This window comes from Canis aureus, chromosome 13 (genome assembly GCF_053574225.1).
Source record: "Canis aureus isolate CA01 chromosome 13, VMU_Caureus_v.1.0, whole genome shotgun sequence".
In the NCBI taxonomy this organism is placed as follows: Eukaryota; Metazoa; Chordata; class Mammalia; order Carnivora; family Canidae; genus Canis; species Canis aureus.
In genome coordinates this window covers 62,909,666-62,931,454 of record NC_135623.1, presented here as the reverse complement: position 1 = coordinate 62,931,454, position 21,789 = coordinate 62,909,666, and the positions used below count along the sequence as shown (strand labels likewise).

The following is a 21,789-nucleotide window of genomic DNA, read 5'->3' as shown; positions in this document are numbered from 1 at the left end:
AGCCCTTATTCTGACTAAAATTTTACTAGTAGTCCCAAAATGCTCTCATATTGGGATTCCTGAAATTTAAAGCTTTCACCTACAGCATTTAAAATGTAAATTTCTAATGGATTTCCCATAAGCTTTCTCATAAGAAGCAATTAAATATCCATTATGACTACCTGTCTTTCCCTCTTCATTTCTTTACTTGCAAATCACATCAGTTAAGAACAGTGCTTCTACTCATTCTTAAAAACAAGCAGGTTGCGCTTAGGTGGACCTGAGGTGGACAATGCATCACTACATCTGCACAAATAAACTAGACTGTGCCATCACCTGAACCACTGATGGTTTAAGAGATTTTACTAAATTAGGGCAAAATACAAAAGAACAAGATTAAGCCAAACACATAAATATTATAAACTTATTAGTTACAATGCAAATTCACAAATAAACTTAGGTTAGTATTAGGAGACCACACACAAATTACAATACCTGAGATTTAGTGCATTCCTTTGAGCCAAAATGAAATGAGTGCCATAAAAGAGGAAAGGAAAAGATGAACATTATCAGACATGCTATAGTATATCTGCCAAAATGAAGATAATGTTAAAATCAGGTTAAGAATGACCATATAGAATTGGCTGTATGTATAATGTTCTCTGTTTTTTAGTCATGCACTTGAAATTATTTAAAATCACCTGTGAAGTATGATCATGCATTTTCTAAATAAACTTTTCACCCTCAGTCCCTCTCTACTAAGGTTCTTTCAAGGAGAAATATTTCTGTTACGGATAAGGAAATATAACTTAGGACTAATGAGGAATAATAATTTTCATTTCATTCTTTTAATCCTGTGGCACCATATATACAAAACAAAATATTGTTGTTTTTTTATGTTAAAATCATGTATTTAGATGAAAGAATATTACCTAAATATAATTAAAACACACCTCGCACACAATTAAGAAGATCCAATATTTTCTATTATGACCATATTGTTGCCAATCAGAACTCATTTAGTAAAATTAATACCAGCATGTCACATATTAGTAACCTAGTACATGATCCATTAGTAATCAAGTTAAACTTTTCATCCTAGCACTGAATATTCCCTAATAAAAGTACCTATTAACCAGGTATTTCTTAAAACCATTAAATCAAAATGAGAAAATAAGTAATCTCGTAATAATAAAAAAACCCTACACACTTTTAAAAATCAGACCAGAAAAGGGAAGTCACATAGGGAAAAGTGAGTGAAATATTCCACAAAGGGGAGGGGGACGGGACACAGGGGAATAAAAGAGAGAAACAGTTATATGATTCCCTCAACTTTAGTGTGAAAAATATAAGACTATAGAATTAAACCAATCTGCTTAACACTAAATTTTAAGTAATTCATACTCTCACTATCTTAGTATGGAATCTGATGTGGAAAAATAATTTCAGAACAGAAAGAATATTAACAATATTAGCACCAGGCTAAAATAATATATGTAACTATTAATATGTACGACTATTTTTAATCCAAATTTCCTTCTTCCATGATGCTATATCAACTAAAAATACTACCTTCTTTTACAGACAATGCTAACAAAAAAACCTTTCATAGGTTTTTTTTTTTTTTTTAAAATACCAAGTCTCTCCAAAGGACAAACAAAGCTCTCTTTATGATGAGCAAAAAGCTACCCTTTCCAAATGAGCTCAATGAAATGATTCAGCTATAAAATTCATGTTAAATTAAAATAGTGCATGGGTAGTGAAAGGAGTAGGCAAGTAGCTGGTGGTCAAAACTGCTTAAATATTCACACACAAAGAGCTCTCAGAAATAAAACATATGAAGTGATGAAGTGCGGGTATCAAGTATATCATATCACTAAGAGTTACTAAAAATTGAATATATAATTTTAAGGCTATATATATTTTCCCATGTATTTTGCATTTAATACTTACAAAAAGAAAGAAAAATGCAGGTAAGCAAAACAAATGAGAAATGTAAAAGAGCTGTCAATTACCTACTTTTATGTTTTCCATATTTTTATTTTAAAACTGATTTCACATATAATGACTACTTACTTAATGGTATTTATGTACAGACAAACCACCTTTGACTCTATAATGACATATGTAAGAACTCCTGTTACTTTCTTTCTGAAAATAGAAATCCTCAAATATATTCTCAACTATTTTGGATTGGCCACCGGGGGAAATGAGCATGGTGGAGCTAAGCAGAAGGTAAGGAGTATGAAAAATAAGGTCCTGAAACTGACTACATTGGGGTCTTCTATAAATCATTCATTATCTGTGCCTTGGTTTCCTCAAACATAAAAATACTTTATTAAATATTTATGAAATAAATGATGATCAAGTGGGCTACAGCATTTAAAAGGATCTTTGAACCTATCAGAAATACTTCAGATCAACTAAACATTGGGATTTTTGAAAGCACTGCTTCAAATTATGCTTTCACTTCATCATGTTAAAAACAAAAAAAATTATCAGGTACTATTCTTGTAGTGGTATGCGAAGCTATGAAAATAGCCTATATTGCTATATCTACTTTTGAAATAAAAAATAAGTGTGATGCCAGTCACTGGGGTAGGGGCAAGGGAAGCTCAAATTTTAGATTAAGGTAAGAACTTAAAATATCCCAGTTACAACTGCATAGCTGCACACACAAAGCTAATCCTCAGGGGACATTTTAAAAAATAAAAGGGCTAAACAATGTCTTTTGATATCTTATTTCAATGCTCTTTTAAACTATTCATACTGTATGGGTTTCCAACAAAATCTACACTTTGGATAAGCATATCACAGAAAGGAATAATAATTCCTTTAAAATAGGAAATCTACATGTCTTTTCACATAATTCCCAATAAAAAACTAAAGATAAATAAAAATATTATACTTTAATAACTTACCGTATGATAGCCTCGAGGCAAAGGTGGTTTGCCCACAGGATAAGGATCCACAGTGTCAATAATTGTTTGTCTTTCACCTTTCTGGTTGATTTTTCTAAATCTCCTTCGAGACTGTCGATGAGAAGCTTGACGCTGAAAATATTCTTCATTTTCATCCATATAGTCCACCTGAAATAAAACCCCCAAAAACTTATTTCCTCAAACACAACATTCCATATTAAGACCAGCGGCAAAATAAAACTTACAGGTAGGTCCATATTCATTCATTCTGCAAAGACATTTGTAGACAAACTACGGTAACAGACTAAGTGTTTCTGAACTTCTCTGGAACTAACTGGTTTTGAGTAACTTTTCTTTTATGAAGAAGCATTTTCAGTTCCACTTAGGACAATATGAGTAACTCTTGAATTTCCTGCAGTTTCAAAGGGAAGGATATTTTCAGTAATCTTTGTACTGATTTATTAGTGAAAGAACTCACAGGATACATTGCCTCAAATTATGAAAGCAACTGCCCTCATTGTCTTAATCCTGATGTACATGAGTAAAGCTATAAAAACCCCCAAATCCCAAATGACTCAAACAGGACTGCTAGCAGAATGGCTTTGTTACCTAAGGGTTTCTCTTCCTACTTTCAATCTGTGGGTTCAGTTTCTCTTTTTATAAAGTGTTATTTTTGAAAAAAAAATCCTCATTTTCAACATTTTAGAAACTGATGAATGGACTAACCCAGAATAAAAGTTACCTTAGGTCAATCCTCCTCATACTTATATAATGAAAATGTGATTACTCACAATCAAGGCATACTAAGATTCTAAGACTATTCTCACACTAGCAAACTAGTAGTTTGTATGATACCAGCAAATGTAAAATCCTCAAAGAATATTGAAGATCAAAAGTCCCTTAGAGAAACACTAAATAGCACTAGCAGAGGCCAAAATCTCTAGGAAATATCTAAAACACTTTTCAAGACCTGTTGCTGGAAACTCCTATGTAACCACTACATTTTTCCAATCTTGTATCTTTACTCACCACCACGCTACTTTCTCCCTTAAGAGTAAATTTTGTGAAATTTTACCAAAGGTTTTCACTAGCTTTGACAAGGAAGTTTTCATTCTGATAAATTCCTCTCCTACATCATAGGGAAAAACCCTAACTCTTCTCTAAAAATAGACTTGTAGTTTTCTACCAAATACTTCATTAACTGTGAATAAAAAGCTTTCACCATCTTCTATATTAGGCCAGAAAATTGGGGGGTTGGTATGCTGGCTAGACACTCTGTTGAGAACTTTGTTTCTCTTTTTAACTGAATTGTAGGATTTAAAAAATATATTGATGTAGGATAGACACAAAAAACAGAAATTGGTTTCCTTATGTTAACCATTGCCTGAATTCATACCACTGTGACTCATCTGAAGTATTTCATTCATTCCAATTAATATCTCAAGAAATAAAGTTCTGCAGTTCAAGTATTCCCTCCAAATTTCAATTAAGTGGTATTATCAAATATTGATTTGACAAAGTTCAATCACAAAACATTTAGGTACTTGCCCCTTTTGAGTCTTTTATCCTTTCATTTCATTGAATATTATAAATAATTACAGTATTATGATTATGAACTCAGATTCATACTAAAAATTATGAAATATAAATATAAATATATCTAAAGTTATAAAATATATAATACACTATTATAAGGACTTTGTTAAAGGGCTTTTATTTTGCAACTTTTTTTAGGGAAAAAAGTCTTCAAAGAAGTATTCTTACCACAATCATTTCAGAAGGCTCTAAAACAATGCATTCACAGCCACGCCTAAAGCTTCCTGCAGAACGCTTGCCAAAACTAGGGAGAAAAAAAAAGATTTATGAAATATAAATTGTAAATTTAGGCCAACTCTTCAAGTAAGTGAAACTAAAGAACAAAAACTACTGGAGAAAGAGAAACTCTTTAATCATTATTTACACAGAATGACAAGGAACCATTCAATTTCTTACATTTCAGACATATATTTTTCCGAAAAATTCCAGTATCATGTTTTCAAATTGATAACATATATAACAGAAAATCAGTATGAATGTGTTGTATATTAGGCTGTTTTAAATCATTCCCAGTTAGGTGAAGACTTAGAATATTCTAATGGATGGAACTGAACCAATGGCAAGCTATAAAAATACGCAAAGTATAAAATGCATATAAATTTTCTTCTATAGGGCAGCCCGGGTGGCTTGGTGCCACCTTCATCCCAGGGCCTGATCCTGGAGTCCCAGGATCAAGTCCCACACTGGGCTCCCTGCATGGAGCCTGCTTCTCCCTCTGCCTTGTGTGTCTGCCTCTCTGTGTGTCTCTCATGAATAAATAAATAAAATTTTTAAAAAAATTTTTTTCTTCTATAATTGAACTCACTTAGGTTAAGCATTTCTTTCACCTAAAAAGCGCATTTAATTTTTCTAAATTTTCAAATCAACTTATTCTAGATAAGTTTAAGGAAAAGTATTCAACTTTAGACTTTTCTTAATTCAAGTGGTTATGCATACTATAAAACCATTTCTCCTGAAATTTTTCACTAGTGAACTCAGACACAGCAACTTTGCCCTACGTGTGATAACTCCCACCTTAACACCATAGCATATTTATTCTGACACAGCTATATATGCACTAGAACCATGAAGTGAAAATCCCTGTGCAGATTAGCCATTGGCTCGAAGGAATTCTATGGTAGGAAAATATTATCTATTACTTTGGAGATGGAAAGTCTGCATCCTCTAAAATGTGCTATTAAAAAATACCTCCAGGAAAGTCTTTTAAGGAATTGAAATACATTAGAATCTGAAGAAACTTTCTTGGTAGCCACAGAAGACTCGAGCCTTACTGAACAACATAAATATGTGAACCATAGGAGAAATAATACTCTCCCTCAGGTAATTCCTTGAATACACAGAGCAGAAAAGGCAAATGCACACAGAACGTACTCTAGCAAAGGAGGATATACTATTTCACTTATCAAAAAATCTATTACTTCAAATATAGTCAAGAACCCAGAAGTAAAGACCGGCCCCAAAAGAGCCAAAGAGTAGGTCGTGAATGCACATGCTAGGCCTAAGGACTAGGCCTCTTGACTCAAACGCAAAGATGATTTACCCTTTGCTTACAAACCGGAAGCTGTAAGGTAGGAATTAACAGGAAGAGTAATGAAAAATGTTAAGCTAGAAATTCACTAAGTCCACAAAATACTTTTGCTTTTCCTATGTTATTCTTTGAAACAATAAATATGTAAACAAAAGTAAATATCATTATTTATTAATAAGCTTTTTAAAACCTTGGATCAAGTTCTATAAACTGTTTTAAAAACGCAGTTCTGGAAAATAAGTACAGAGATAAAAAAGGAAACCAGACAGAGATGTATAAGAGATAAGATCTACCCTAAGTGATATTAAGATCAGTTTTTTTTAAATATTTTAGATGATTTAGTAGAAACAAATGGAGAGAAATCTTCAGGTTTGCAAATGACATATAGATGTTTAGACAGTGAAGTACAAAAAAAGGCTAAGAAGAATAAAGAACAAAATATTTCATTAAGTTTTATGTGAGGGCAAGAAGGCAATAAATAGAAGATCCAATCTATACAATGAACTATCCAATGTGAAAAGTGATCAAATGCACACACCATTTAATGACATTAAACAATAAGAGGTTCTCACATTTTAAATGACATAAATGAACACTAGAAGTCTTTAAAGCATGAGCTGCTAACATAATAAATAATACACAAAACGCACCTCAAAATGATGAACACACTAGGAAGTAATAAAAAATAAAAATTACTATACCTACCCATATAGAAAACTATGTAAAACCTATGATATAGCATTGCCCTAGTAAAGTTTCTAAGGGGAAAAACACAGACCTGAAAAGTCTCCAACAAAAAAATTAAGAGATTCCAAAGGGCTTTCCTGGAAGTTCAGAGGTACAAATTAAAAGAACCCTTCCTATTAATAGCAGCTACAACTTGGTATCATTTAAGTTTCTAAAATCATGATTTAAGAAAATCCATGAATGATACAAATTAAATAAGAATGTGGGCAATTAAAAAAAAAAAAAGAATGTGGGCAATTTAAAAATATACTTACAATCCTTAAAGGTTTTAAGAAAAGTCAGAAAAAAACGGGGGCAGGGGGGAAGGAAGGAGAAAGAAAAGAGGGAGAGACGGAGGGAGGGAGATAAAAAAGTCAGAAATCACAACAGCTTTTTTTGCAGAAATGGAAAAGCTAATCTTCAAATTCATATAAAATCACAGGGGGCCTATGCAGCCAAAACAGTCTTGAAAAAGAACAAAGGCAGAGGACTCACACTTTTTTTTTGTTGTTTTTTCTGGACTCACACTTTTAATTTCAAAACTCACCTCAAAGCTATAGTAATCAAAACAGTATGGTACAGGATAGACGTATAAAACAATGAAACAAAATTAAGAGTCCAGAAATAAACCCATATATCTATAGCTAACCAAATTTTGACAAGGATGCCAAGTTCAATCAGTGGGGAAAGAACAATGTGCTAGGACAACTGTACTGACACATTAAAAAAAAAAAAAAAAAAGAGTAAGTTAGTTGCTTACCTCTCACCACATACAAAAATTAACTGAAAATCATCACTGACCTAAATAAAAAAGCACAAACCACGAAACTCTTAGGAAATAAACGGGATAAATCTTCATGACATTGGATCTGGCAATGGATTCTTTCGGTTTTCTCCTCCAAGTTTTTATTTAAATTTCATTTAGTTAACATAAGTGTAATATTAGTTTCAGGTGTTGGATTTAGTGATTCATCACTTACATACAACATCAGGTGCTCACAAGCACCCTCCTTCATACCCATCACCTGTTTAACCCATTCCCCATTTCCCCCTCCCCCATCTCTCCTCCAGCAACCCTCAGATTGTTCTCTATAGTTAAGTCTGTTTTAGGTTCAGCAATGAGATTTTTAGACATGACACTTTATAAAAGCCGAAGAAGCAAAAGGAAAAATAGATAAATTGGACTTCATCAAAATCAAAAACTTCTGTGCATCAAAGGACATTATCAAGAAGCTGAAAAGATAATCTACAGAACAGGAGGAAATATTTGCAAATCATACATCTGAGAAGTGTTTAATACCCAGAATATATATATATATATGTATATATATACTCCTATAATTCAACAAGACAAATGTAAAAAAAAAAAAAAGAAAAAAGAAAAAGACAAATGACCTAATTAAAAATTGAGCCAAGTATTTTAATGGACTTTTCTCCAAAAAAAGGTATACAAATAGCCAATAAACACATGAAAAACTGATTAACATCCTGGGTCATTAAAGAAAGGCAAATCAAAAAAAAAAAAAAAAAAAAAAAAGAAAGGCAAATCAAATCCACAATGAGATACCATTTCATACCTGATGCCAAATGTGCATCAGATACTAAGATGATAATTAAAAAAAAAAAAAAGTGTTAAAGAGAACAGAGAACTTGGAACCCTTGTTACTTAGCTGGTGGGAGTGTAAAGTGGTGCAGTCATTGTGGAAAACAAATTGGTTCTTCAACAAAAGGCTAAACAGAATAACCATATGACCCAGCAATTCCACAACTAGATTAATACTCAAAAGTATTACAAACAAGGACTCAAACAGATACTTGTACATCAAAGTTCACTACAGCATTATTCACAATAGCCAAAAGGTGGAAACAACATAAATATTCATCAATAGATTACTATTTAAACAAAATGTGATAAATACATACAAAGGAAGCCATAAAAAGGACTGAGGTTCTGACACATGCTACAGCCTGGATCAGCCTTGAAAGCATTATGCTGAGTACAATAAGGCAGTCACAAAATGACAACTATAAGATTCTACTTATATGAAACATATAGAACAGGAAAATTTATAAGGACAGAAAGTAGACTACATATTATTGCAGGTTATAGGAATGCTTAATGGTTACAGTTTCCATTTGGGGCCATGGAACATAAATTTTGGAAACAGGTAGTGCTCACGGTTACACAAGTGTGATTGTAATTAATGCCACTGAATCATACACCTTAAAGGTAAAATGGCAGGGGTGCCTGGCTGGCTCAGTCAGAAGAACATGGAACTCTTGATCTCAGGGATGTGAGTTCGAGCTCCACATTGGGTGTAGAGACTACTAAAAAAATAAATAAATAAACTTTTAAAAAATAGTTAAAATGGTATGTTTTATGTAAGGTTAGAGGTTGAGTTTCTTGGCAAAAATCCAGGGTTTGGGGGATCCCTGGGTGGCTCAGCGATTTAGCGCCTGCCTTTGGCCGAAGGCGCAATCCTGGAGTCCCAAGTCGGACTCCAGGCATGGAGCCTGCTTCTCCCTCTGCCTGTGTCTCTGCCTCTCTCTCTCTCTCTCATGAATAAATAAATAAATCTTAAAAGAAAAAAAAAACAAAATCCAGGACTTGTATAACAGAAAGTGGGAACACTACCTCTCTAGCCAAATAACAGAAAATCTTAGGAACAAGAGTTAACTTTGATGACTTAATTACACCACTGATAAGCCTGGAACCAATCTCTTTTCTACATTAATTAGCAATGAAGTGAGAGAAGTTGTAGGTAAAAGTGGAACTACGAAGAAATGGGGAAAAGGTAAACAAATATTACTGAAATATTTTTGAAAAGCCAATTATACCTAAATTTTTTTCCACGCAACAGTAAACCCATGTTTTAAGTTTTATCCCTGGCCATAGATTAGAGGGTATGGCCATGCTAGCCCCATCTCCACGATTTTGCTTCCTGTACCTCCTTCCAAATACTCACTGGACACGCACAACAAAATCTATATAAACTCTGTAATCAATACAGAGCTTGCTAAATATAGTCCCTATTCTTACATAGGTGGGATGTGAGAATGTACGTATCTTCTACAAAAGGTGAGTACACAGCAAGTTATGAATACAGACAGAATATTTATTAAGTACCACGAGTTAAGGAATATCTTTTGCTTCCTATAGCTGCATCTCAAAAGCAGAACAGATTTGTAGAACTTCAGAGTCGAGAAAAAACTTAGAAAATCACAGAGTACAGGGTCTCTTGGCACTTTTCAGCTTCAAATCTGAAAGTGAGGCATAATCCAAGCTACTACATTCAAAGGTTCTCAAACATTTGTTTTCAGGAAAGGCCCCCAAGTGATTCTACATATGACCAATGCATTCCTACTTCCCCCTAAGAACTGTCTCTCTAGTTCAGTTTTCCTTTCACAATTGAAGAAACTAAGCCAGCTTCTCTGAGGGAAGGTTAAACGAGATGCCTGAAACAAAAGATTCCATGATCCAGGATTCCATCATTCTACACTGACCTTACCCTTTCTCTTGCTTTCCACACTCAATAACATAAACTCTGGTCTTTGGTCAGCTTGAGGTTTACAGAGGAATAGTTTCCAGACCTCCTCAGGAACACTGCTACCATGTATCGCATTCACCCATAAGGCACAAACTCAATGACAGGTGGGGAGCAGAATTTTGTTAAGAGGTAAATTCTCAGAGGTTGGCTAGGCTCACTCACTGCCTAGTTGAGTAAAAAAAAAAAAAAGACACATCAGCTTTTGTAATTCAGATGGCAATTCAAATTCAGCAAAATTACAAATTACCATCAAGAGCTTGAGGGTTAGTTACCCTGGGAAAGTCAAAGATTTGAATGTCAAATCTATAAAAACCAAGCTTCTTCAGGCAGCTGCTGAGAACTTCAACTAGTAAAATATCTGATTCTTTGAAATGGCACTCATAATGCCACATACCATGATAAACAATATTTTAAAGTTTAAACTTCTTAATTTTTAAAGTCATGTAGCTTATTTTTAGACTTTGAATTAAATTGTTTTTAAAAATTCCTGTCTTCTCATAATTTGTGTATACTCACAAATACAAATGCATAATAACTTTCAAAATCAAGAAGGATGTGGGTAACTGTTATCAATGAGACTTGGCCTGAAATATATAAAAACTTGTTAACCCTTTCTATACTAAATAGCAGCCTTTCACAAGAGACTATAAAGTCAGAAAGAAAGAAATAGGCTGATAGGAAGAAGTACACTATGTTTTAAGAATGCTGATAGTCTTCTGGTTCTACACAGTATAAAAATTTAATTACTTCAGCCTATTTTAAATTCTTCTAAAACTGTTCTGTATGAATATACTATAGAGTTTGGCTTTCAACTATTAACCTCAATGTAATTTCAGAATGTCCTTATTATCTTACATTAAATACAACCAAAGATGACAACTAAAAGTGATGCAGGTTTACTTTTGGTCAATCTATTGGTTCTCTGAGCTATTAAAAAAAAAAAGTTTAACTCACAGAAATGATCACTGAAAAGACCACTTACAGCACAACAAGCAGATTATTCCTAAATGCTCATACCCTCTAAGTACAACCAATTTAAGAATGGTTGCTCCACAAACAGTTTAACAATCCAGATTTCCATTCCCATTAAGTTTTTGTACAGAATAAATTTAAAATTAAGAATTACAAGTTGTTCTAAAATTGAAATGAGCTAACAATACTTTTACAAGTGTAAAATGACTTTATAGTAGTAAAGATATGCAGACAAAAAATTACCAAAAGTAGTCTTTTACATAATGTAAGATTGAGAAATTTTTAATAGCTTGATAAACTTTCTTTCAAGTTCAAGACCTACAACCAGAAAGCACAAATGTTTGAAAATATAAAGTCTTACCTAGTTTTCATAAATACACCGGACGGGGTACTGGGGGATCTTACTCTGGTAAGGCCGTCCTGTCTTAACTTTCTGTGACCACATTTTCCCGACCCAAGTGGAGTCAAGAGCACTTTCCACCAGCGTGAGTTTCCACGAAAGGCAGTTGCTGAATACAGAAGCTTCTTCTATCACTGTCCCTAAACTTGCCCTTTGTATGGGCCTCCACATTCTTGTTGTACGTCAGAACTGCCCAGTGGAATGCAATTCCTCAGTATTGGAATGTAAACTTATTCATGTCAGGCTATACCCAGCAAGGGAAGAAGACACAGCAATCAAACTGAGATTATACCATGGGCAATCCCAATTTACAAAATGATCTAAAATATAATACTCCAAGATACCAATTTTTATATCTATTTCTAGATAATGGTAAGTAGTTACTAAGCTTCACATTTCTCTGTAGGAATTTAAATAAATGGCTGAACATGATGCTCCTAAACCAAAATCAATCAATTACTCAGGGCTCACAAAAAAATATTCACATGACACTGTCTTCAAATAGAAGAATAACAATTAACTATAAGGGGGGAAATCTAACAAGTAACTGCTGAGGTCATCAACCCATTCTCAATCAGTAGAATATTCAGGAGTAAATTTTAATATACATATAAAAGGAACATGGTCTGAAAAACTAACCATAAAAATGCATTTAATCTTTCTATTTTGTCCTCACTCAGTTTAACCAAAAAGGGGGGGAAAGGTAACAATTATTCAAAACAGAAACATACACACACCAAGTATACATACAAGTTACATGTGTGTGCAAAATTACAAAGTGTTTCTAAAGCATGGCCTTTAACAAGCTCATATTTCAGAAGTAAGTATTTGGGAAAACTAAATATGCACTTAGGAGTCTCTAAATTTCTTTAGAGACACAAATTAGTGGAGGTGGACTGCTCCACAGCAAACCCCAACATTTAACCTTCGCTTAAAATAGAGCAACAAGAAAAATATCACAAGCAAAGGCCTCATAAGCTGTGTCTTCTCCTCCCTGTTCATTCCTCAGCAGCCTGTTGTCTGTTTAGCTACAGGAGAAGTACTAAACATTTGCTATTGATACTATTAACATGTCGATTCATTTAAAAATAAAAAATCTAACCTGCACTGTCTTCAATATCTTTGAAGCACCAGTAACAGCAATACCGCTGCCACCTTCTATAGGAGCTCTTTTCTCTGCAGCAGTGAGCACTCCCCATGTCCCTGTGTGTTTTCTCTCAGTGAGTCCATGCGGCTGTAGCTCGTGCAGAAAGCCAACATTCCTTCTGAAGGCTAATTTCCTGCTTCGATGACCCACCCACCCCTCCTGGCTGCAGTTATGTGTTACGCATGTAGTATGGGCACTGTTTCCGCATACCAGCCTCATGACCTCAGCGGCTGCCTGACAGACGCTCTTTATCAATTTCTATTAATTCATTATCTACTCTCTTGTAAGTCAAGGGCAAGTAGGGAAATCTGCAATGTCTGCTCTCCTAGGAGTCTTCAAGGTCAAATACTTAGATGTGCTCAGCAATGCAATTTTGTTATTAGAATTTATCTAAGCTGTACTACACACATTGCTTCTCCACCAAAGGGATGCTGAATTGTATACCTGGCCTGAGGGGTTGTCATGAGAAAAACTAGCGTAAATTTAAATCCAAATAATGTGGGAAAAGTTGAAAGAGGTTGCTTTTGGTCTTGCTTATCCCTTCAAGAGAAAAAAGGTGGATCTTACCTCAAGCTGTATTGGGGTGAAGAGAGCAAGCAGTTTTTTCTCTCTTGCCACAATCTAAACCAGCAAAGGACAGTGGTGTGATGATGACTACAGTTTGGTAGTGTCTATGTCCTCGTGACCGAACTGCTACAGAACAGCTCAGCTAAATTGATCTGCTGCCATCAGTCTACTCAGTGGCACAAACAGGTCTCTGCTGATCACAGTGCTTTGTACACAGATGGCAGCTGATCAGTTTGTATAAGAGTTATGGTCCATAACAGCTTTCCCCTTCAGCATATAGACACACGCCTTATCCAAAATGCCTTTGTTAAATGTTCACTATTTCATCACGCAAAGTTCATCATGAAGGAGGTAAAGAGACCAGGAAGCTTAGCTCTAACATCTTATCTAAAAATGATCTAATTTTCGTAAAATTCATTAAAGACGTAAAATAAACAATTACATTAAGAAATAACAAAACAGATCTACATAACTTGTTCATGAGAAAAATGGTAGATGAATTCATAGGAATGATTCAGATTTGGCCCTTCCCCAGGAAGAAATGGAACTGTTCTCAAAAATCAAACAAGATCTCAAATAAGGGCAACAAGGCATCTGATATTCTTTAAAGGCTTACATGAATGACACCAAAATCTAGCCACTAAGCTCCCTCAAATTCAGCATATACCATAAATGAAGTTGAAATAGTACATATGTCCTTGTTAAGACAGGACCTAAAAACATAGGTCACTTGAATAATGTCACATTCATAAAATTCCTGGAAGTTAAAAAAAAAAAAAAAAAATCTACAAGAAAAGCAAAGCATAAACTCATACATATGTAATTTCTTACAAAGATACCAAGTAATAAAATGTCAACTAATTTAGTTCATCTGAATAAAATGGACATCTCTCATAAGCCATACTTGTTTTACCTTGTTTTATAAGTACTTGTTCTAGTTTTACCAATAAGTAGACAATCCTGGCAATATTGATTAATCTGTTTCCGATCTCTGATAAAGTTGTAAAAACCTACTGCTTATCATCAAAAATAAAACACTTAGGAATATATTTAACGGAGGATGTGTATGACCTATACACTCAAAATTACAAAAGGGTACTTAACCCTACAAAGGGAAATAACAGAAGATTTAAATAAATTATGAAATATATCATGTTCATGCTGTGGATGGCCCAATATTGTTGAGAGTAAATCTTTCCAAATTGATCTATAGATTCAGTGCAAATCCAATCAAATCTTAATAAACAACCTGATTTTAAAATTTATATGAAAAGGCGAAGACATAAAAGAGCTAAAACGACTTTGATAAAGAACAAAGGTGGGCATTTACACTACGTGATTTCAAAAGCTACACAATTCAAGACCATGTGGTATTGGTATAAGAACTGACATGTAGATCAGGGCACTCGATCAGGGTGGCCCCGTCACTTGGGCATCCAACTCTTGATGTGGACTCAGGTCATTATTTCAGTGTCGTGAGATGGAGCCCCACTTCAGGCTCTGCCCTCAGCAGGTAGTCTGAGATTCCCTATCTCCCCTCCCTTTGCCCCTCTCTTCCCATGCTTACTTTTTCTCTCTCTTTAAAAAAATAAAATAAATCTTAAAAAAAAAAAAAAAAAAACAGCTGACATGTAGATCAATAGAACAGAATTCTAGAAATAGACCATTTTAGTGGGCAAAATCCAATTTTTTAAAAAAACGATTGTTTTAAATGGGTGAACTAACATTTCACCACAAGAAATATATAACCAATCAGCACATGAAAATATTCTCAACAACACTGGGCTTCAGAGAAATGCATAATAAAGCCACAGTGAGATTACCCCCACATATCCACTAGAGTGGCTAAAATTATAAACACTGATAATACCAAGGGTTGGGAAAGATGTAGAACAACCAGATTTCTCATAACATGTGGAGAATGCAAAATGTTACAGCCATTGCAGACAACAAAGAGGCAGTTCTTTATACAGTTAAACATACATTTACCTTATAATCAGCAATTTCACTCCTAGTTATTCAAAAAGTAATAAAAAATATGTCCACACAAACAGATGTTCATCAATGTTGACAGAAACAAAAAATTGGAAAGAACCCAAACCATCATTTTCAAATTACGTTTTGCAAAAGGTTACTACTACCTCACTTATAAAATTCAATGGAATACAAATGCCTGGGTGCTCAGTCGCTTAAGCATCCAACTCTTGATTTCAGCTCAGGCCATGATCTCAGGTCATGAGATCAAGCCCTCCGTGCTCGGCTGGAGCCTGCTCAAGATGGTCTTTCTCCCTTTGCCCCTACCCCTGTCCCTGTACTCTCTCTAAAAAAAAAAAAAAAAAAAAAAAAAAGAAAAGAAAAGAAAAAGAAAATGAAAAATTCAATAGAATTTATGAAATCTGGCATCCACTTTATATGAGAATTGCAACATATCACATGGTTTGTTTGCTTCAACAGGGCATGAGATAAATCTGCACTGAAACAGGTAGCGAAATTTTAGTTGTTAAAGTCCTTCCCTATAGCCTTCTGACCTTATAAGCATCTCATTTTTGCTTCTGTATTCTTCCTATTTACCTACCTTTCCACCCTCCGCTACCCTATCTCCAAAGTGTTTCAGGTGACTCAATGCCCAGGTTCTCTTCTTGTCGCCTGTAGCTCCCCCTATCTGTCAAAACCATGTACCAGAACATGCCTAATACCAATTACATTCCTTTCAACTCTGATATCCACTCATTTCATTCCTTCCAGATTTGGTTATAGCTGGCAAAGGCATCATACTACCAGGCATGCCAAGTTCAAGGCACTGGAACTATCTTTTACTCCACCTTTTCCCTTGCCTGTAAGCTCCATCTCTAAAATCCATCAGTTGATCCTTCTAAATTACACTGACATATGACCCATCAACTTCTATTTTCCTGAAAATAACATTCAGGTCCTTAGCTTTGGCACACCAAGGCCGCAGAGATAGGGCTCCTGTCTTGTCTCAGCTTTGCCAAATCTTCCACGATCTTCTCAGTCTAGCAATCCTTTCACTTCAGTGGTTACACATCAGTTTCATAGTCGTTAGCCCAGCCTTTCCAGTTCAAATCTGACTAACCACTTGCTTCTGAACTTTGAAAAGGAGACTGTCTGGTCCAGTCTAAATTATAGTGAATGAAGATCTCGAGGGTCTGGGCCTCAGTATTTTACCCATCCTAAGCCAGGTGAACCTACTAACTAGCCTGGCTTAGAAACCTCTGCCTTGCTCAATTACCTTTCATAATCTTGTCCCATGTTATCTGTTATCATCTTTGTTGCCAAACACAAGGACTCTAATCCAGTGTCTTTTCTACTTGTCCCATAAGCACATTCTTAGAAAAATTAAACTCACACTTCTTGGGCTGGAGTAATTACCATAGTTCTTCTCTACTATATTTGAAAAACTGTTAACTTTATACTCTGACATAGATAATCGGGGGGGGAAATCCCTGCTTTAGCCACAATGATGTTTCCATACACAAAACTGACTATATACAAAGGTTTTTAAAAGTTCACTTAAGAGGGCACATGGGTGGCTCAGCCGGTTAACTGTCCCACTCAGGTCATGATCTCTGGGCTCTGTGCTCAGCAGGGAACCTGCTGAGATTCTTTCTCCCTAAGCCTCTGTCCCCACCCTCGTGCTCTCGGGCCCATTCTCCGTCTTTCTGTCTCTCTCTCTCAAATAAATAAGTCTTTTTTTTTTTAAGTTCACTTTATATATGTCAATCATACTTCAATAAAAAAAATTAAATGGGATAAGGAGTATAAAACCTAGAAGCCCCTATTCACAGATAACTCTTCATTCTGCATTTCCAAAATTATGTAAGTTAAAAGTCAAGACCAGGTGACAAAGTAGTAAACTGAAATGGTCCCAAGATTCTGAATAATGATTAAATAATTATTTAGACTGTATAAACCATCTTGGCAGCAGCAGACCTCTGAGATACATACATACATACATACATACACACATCGGTAAAGATATATTATATATTATATATTATTTAGAATGATGTTTTCCTATTTGTAAAATGAAAGTATACTTAATGATGATTTTCTAAAATAATCCTAATAAAGCAAAAATAATAATAAAAATAAAACATAGGAAAGTGACAGATTCTGACCATTGTCTCAATATTTTAAATTATCTGAAAATGTTTAAATTAAGAAATAAACATTATCTTAATAAAGCTGATAAACTAAGCAGTTTATAGTCATAAACTGCCATAAACTCACAGAGTAAATCATTAATAAAGGCAAAGTAAAAATACTCTTGAAATGTAGGACTCAAATTTTAGATAAACTAAGAAAATTTTAGATAACTAAGAAAATAGTTACTTATGTTTACATAGATCTATAATACATGAACATGCAATACCAGAAATTATATTTCATATTTCACTGCAAAAAACACATAACTTTTATAAACCATAGATGTGTGGCAAAGTAAGAAACACCTAAGGAAATAAAATTGTTTTTAATATTTTGAACTTACAGTTCAATATTCTCATCAGTAATAAATATAAAAGGTAATTTTTAAACTCATATAACATTCATTTAAATTCTAATAGAAAGATGGTAATACATCTAAGCTATTACTTAATTTCAACTATTTCTTAATTCTTCTTCAAGTACTTTTAAACAATTTTCAGTACACTGAAAAAAATCAAGTGGGGTACATAATATAAAGTCATTTTCTTTAACATTCAAATATGTAATTTTGTTGTATTTATAGATATATATATATACATATGCAATTTAACTCTTAGTAAAATAAAAGAGGGTCCCTGAGCTATGATTAATTGGAAACCTTTATTTTAGTAAAGATATTCCAATTTCATCAAGTATAATTTGTTTCATATCTCAATCTTTCTCTTAGTTATAACATTCTCTTATTTTCTGTAGTTGCCCCAATACTGAACACATGCTTCTTTAAAAACAAATTTAGAAAAAAATAAATAAAAATAAAAACGAATTTAGTTGATACAAAATTTAAGATACTTTGAATTCATATAGGTGAAATGGTAATTTACTCATCCCTTCAAACCAACCCACCCCCCCAACCAAATATGGCACAAATAGAGGTTGTGAGTTCCATGACACTTTGCAGGAGATAAGCAAATCCAGCTTTTTAAAGAGAAAAATATTATATTCCATTGACACACACACACACACACACATCAGGCTTTACAACCTTTATGAAATACAATATTAACTTTTGCAAGAGAAATCCAAACATCACTATAAAGAAGGACATCTAGGGTAAACTCGCACACACTCGTTTACACCAAGCATCACAAATGACAAGTTCCCTGACTTAAAGATTTCAAGCATCAGATGACCTGGGCTACCATATCAATTATACTACAAACAAAAACATCAGAGTCCTTCTCTGTAAGGCTACTTACTTTGTTAAGACACTACCAATGCCAATTTTCCAAGGACTATGAAAGTCTGTGCTTATATCTGTGAAGTTGTAGTTATAGCAACCAAATTCCCAACCTGACCCAGCAATTGAACTCCCTCTCTAGAGAGCACTTGTGCTCTGTGCATCAGATATCCCATCAGAATATTATTTAAAAGAGGTAAGTTTCATCTAAAAAAATGCTCAAAAAAAAAAAAATCACACTAGCTTTCCAGAGTGAAGATGCTTCATCCTGAAGCAGAAAGCACAACTAATATCTAAAGGGGAATATTTTAATATGTTCCAATGTATCTTTTTTACATGTCTCACTCTACTTTCACTTAGACATCCACCTTAATTCAAATTTAACACAGGATATATTTATATCAAGTGCAACTAAACTCTCCCCCCCTCAATATTACCAGCTGTAGTCAAACCGAGCTCACATTTGTTTCTTAACTTTATTTGCCTTCTTGGAACCCTGTCCCAACATTTCCTTAAAATCTTTAATATATATATCTTTACCTTTTATCTGTGTGTCATGGGAATACCTGGACTCAAGTCAACTTTAGACACGACAAGTAGAAATTATAGATGATGTAAGACCTGAAGCAATGTGAATAAGCTAAAGAGGAGGAGGATCCTAGGACTGAGGGGAAGAATGATCTAGCAATGAAAAATAATCAACAAAAAGAACATGAGGGGGAACTACAGAGCAAATGTATCAGAGACTGCTGTTGGCCCATTCCCATGTCCACTCTCCTCCTTCTCCTCAGAAGGAGATTTTTATACTATTATTTTTAGTGGGGGCATTGCATTGCAGAATAGAAGACTGCTTGCCTCAGACCCCTGGGCAACCTGAAGTGGCCATGTATGTACCTCTGCAGGATGTGATATAAAAAGAAACGTTGTTTCACGGGATCTGATTGGGATGGAAGTTAACTTTGTTGTTCTTCGGCCTTTCCTCCTGCTTCTAGCTGCCACTGCAGAGGTGACCACTAGAGTTCAGCAGCCATTGGGAGGGACGCACTGATGCCAAAAGTGGAAGCCATGTGTAAGCACAAGTAGAGCAGAAGGATGAAAGTCTGTAACCTTTGCACACTGTGGAGCCACCGATCCATCACGGGCCATCCACCTTGAGGGTCCGTTTGTGTGACCAAAAAAAGTAGTTCCTGCTGTGTTTATGCAATTGTTTTATACAACCAAAACTAACCATAACTAATGCAGTAAGCAAAACAATATTCAACAAGAAACCGTTTGCCTTTCTCCCTCTTCTTCTGCAGTCCTGCACAAACTGGCCAGAAACAAATTCTCATGAGTGCCCCAAACTCCCTCCTTCCGTTGCGTTGCAGCCTTATTCTTTTCTCCAAACTTTTCATCTCTATACTCATCAGACTTTCAATACATCATAGGTTATTGAAAAATTATTTTTTTAAGATTTTATTTATTTATTCGTGAGAGACACAGAGAGGCAGAGACATAGACAGAGGGAGAAGCAGACTCCTCACAGGGAGCCCGATGTGGGACTCGATCCCAGGACCGGGATCATGCCCTGAGCCAAAGGCAGACGCTCAACTGCTGAACCACCCAGGCGTCCCAAAAAGTTTTTTCTAAAAGGGAAGATATCAGCATAATATTTTTAAACTCCTTTTCAAAGGGCAAGTTAAAAATATAATCCTGAACCAATATGATTCAACAAGTATTTATGAAAGTGCTGTTATGTGCTAGGCACAGGGGAAGCAAAGATGAATACCACAGCCCATGCCCTCCAAAAAATCTTACAGTTTAGTATGGATAGGAATGATTAATCCTACAAGAATACAAGGGTAGGATTCCTAGAGAAGAAAACATGCTGTTTTCACCAGCAAATGAGGAGTGGGAGGTGAAGGTAGGTAGCAACAACGAGGTGGACATCCCAGATGGTGAGGACACCCTGACAAAGGTACGTCAGACCACAATGAACCACTTGGGTGGCTGGAGAAGGTACAGGGGAAAATGTAGGTTGGAGACATTTTGAGCTGCCCTAAACATATCACTAAGAAGTCTAGATTTTATCTGTTTGGCAGTTGATAGTTGTTTAAGCTCATGATGCGAAAGATCAAAAAGAAAAATTCCGTGCTTCGAACAATGATAGGGTGACACCACGGAAGAAGTACTGCAGGCATACAGGGAGCTACTTTAATGGAGCAGGTGACACTTGAACAAAGGCACTGGCAGTGGTGACAGAGGCAGCTGATTTGAGAGATACTGTCATTTCTAACTCTGAAGTGTTATTTGCTTAAAAAAAGAAAAACAACTGTCAGGGGAGAAAAGAGAGGTCAAAACTGAGACAGAAATGTCTGTAGTTGGTGACAAGCTATTAAAGCCATTATTAGAGAAAAAGCAAGAAGTCAAGCAGACTTGTGTGTGTTGCTTTACATACATGGTATCTAGAGTTCAAGGGATCTGGAGAGAATCCACATAAGGAATGGGTGTTCCAAATACACTCTAACTCCTGCTCCCATCTCTCCCTTTACGACATGCACTGACAAAGCACAAACCCCAGCAATACCCAATTACCCACTTTCTCCACGCCTTCCTCTAAAGAGCCAAAAGTTGCTAGGAAACACACACACACACACAAACACACACACACACACACCTATGACCACTAATATTAAACGGGCACCCAACACTCTCTGCTTCAAAACTTCTCTCTCTTTTTGTCAAAACTCCTAAATAAAAAAATAAATAAATAAAAAATAAATAAAATAAAAAAATAAAAAAATTCCTAAATACCCACTACTGAACTCCCAAATCTACCCAATGACCTATACAGCCTTTATCATAAGCCTGAAAGAAGGTGAAGCTCTTTCACTCTTTCCAAAGCCAACACCTCTCCTCTTGTGGGTCTCATCCACTTCTGCAATTCCCTCTCCTCTTTCTGGTATCATTCACTTACCCCTCTCTACTGGATCATCTCTATCAACATACAAACACATACTAG

General features: G+C 35.0%; 1 protein-coding gene across 10 annotated transcripts in view; it reads right to left on the bottom strand.

The window, feature by feature from the left end:
• Window positions 1–21,789, bottom strand: part of RAPGEF2 (Rap guanine nucleotide exchange factor 2) — a 242,171-nt gene that overhangs the window by 110,871 nt on the left and 109,511 nt on the right. For 6 of the 10 annotated variants that reach the window (XM_077846523.1, XM_077846526.1, XM_077846528.1 and 3 more), the window contains exons 5-7: window positions 4,665–4,740; window positions 2,901–3,068; window positions 475–492 (exon numbers count right to left, since the gene is read on the bottom strand). In XM_077846523.1, the coding sequence (XP_077702649.1) occupies window positions 475–492; window positions 2,901–3,068; window positions 4,665–4,740 (262 nt within the window). Of the gene's footprint in view, window positions 1–474; window positions 493–2,900; window positions 3,069–3,145; window positions 3,275–4,664; window positions 4,741–12,772; window positions 12,912–21,789 lie in introns of those variants that run through there. The other 4 variants (XM_077846524.1, XM_077846529.1, XM_077846532.1 and 1 more) reach the window with 3 other exon arrangements.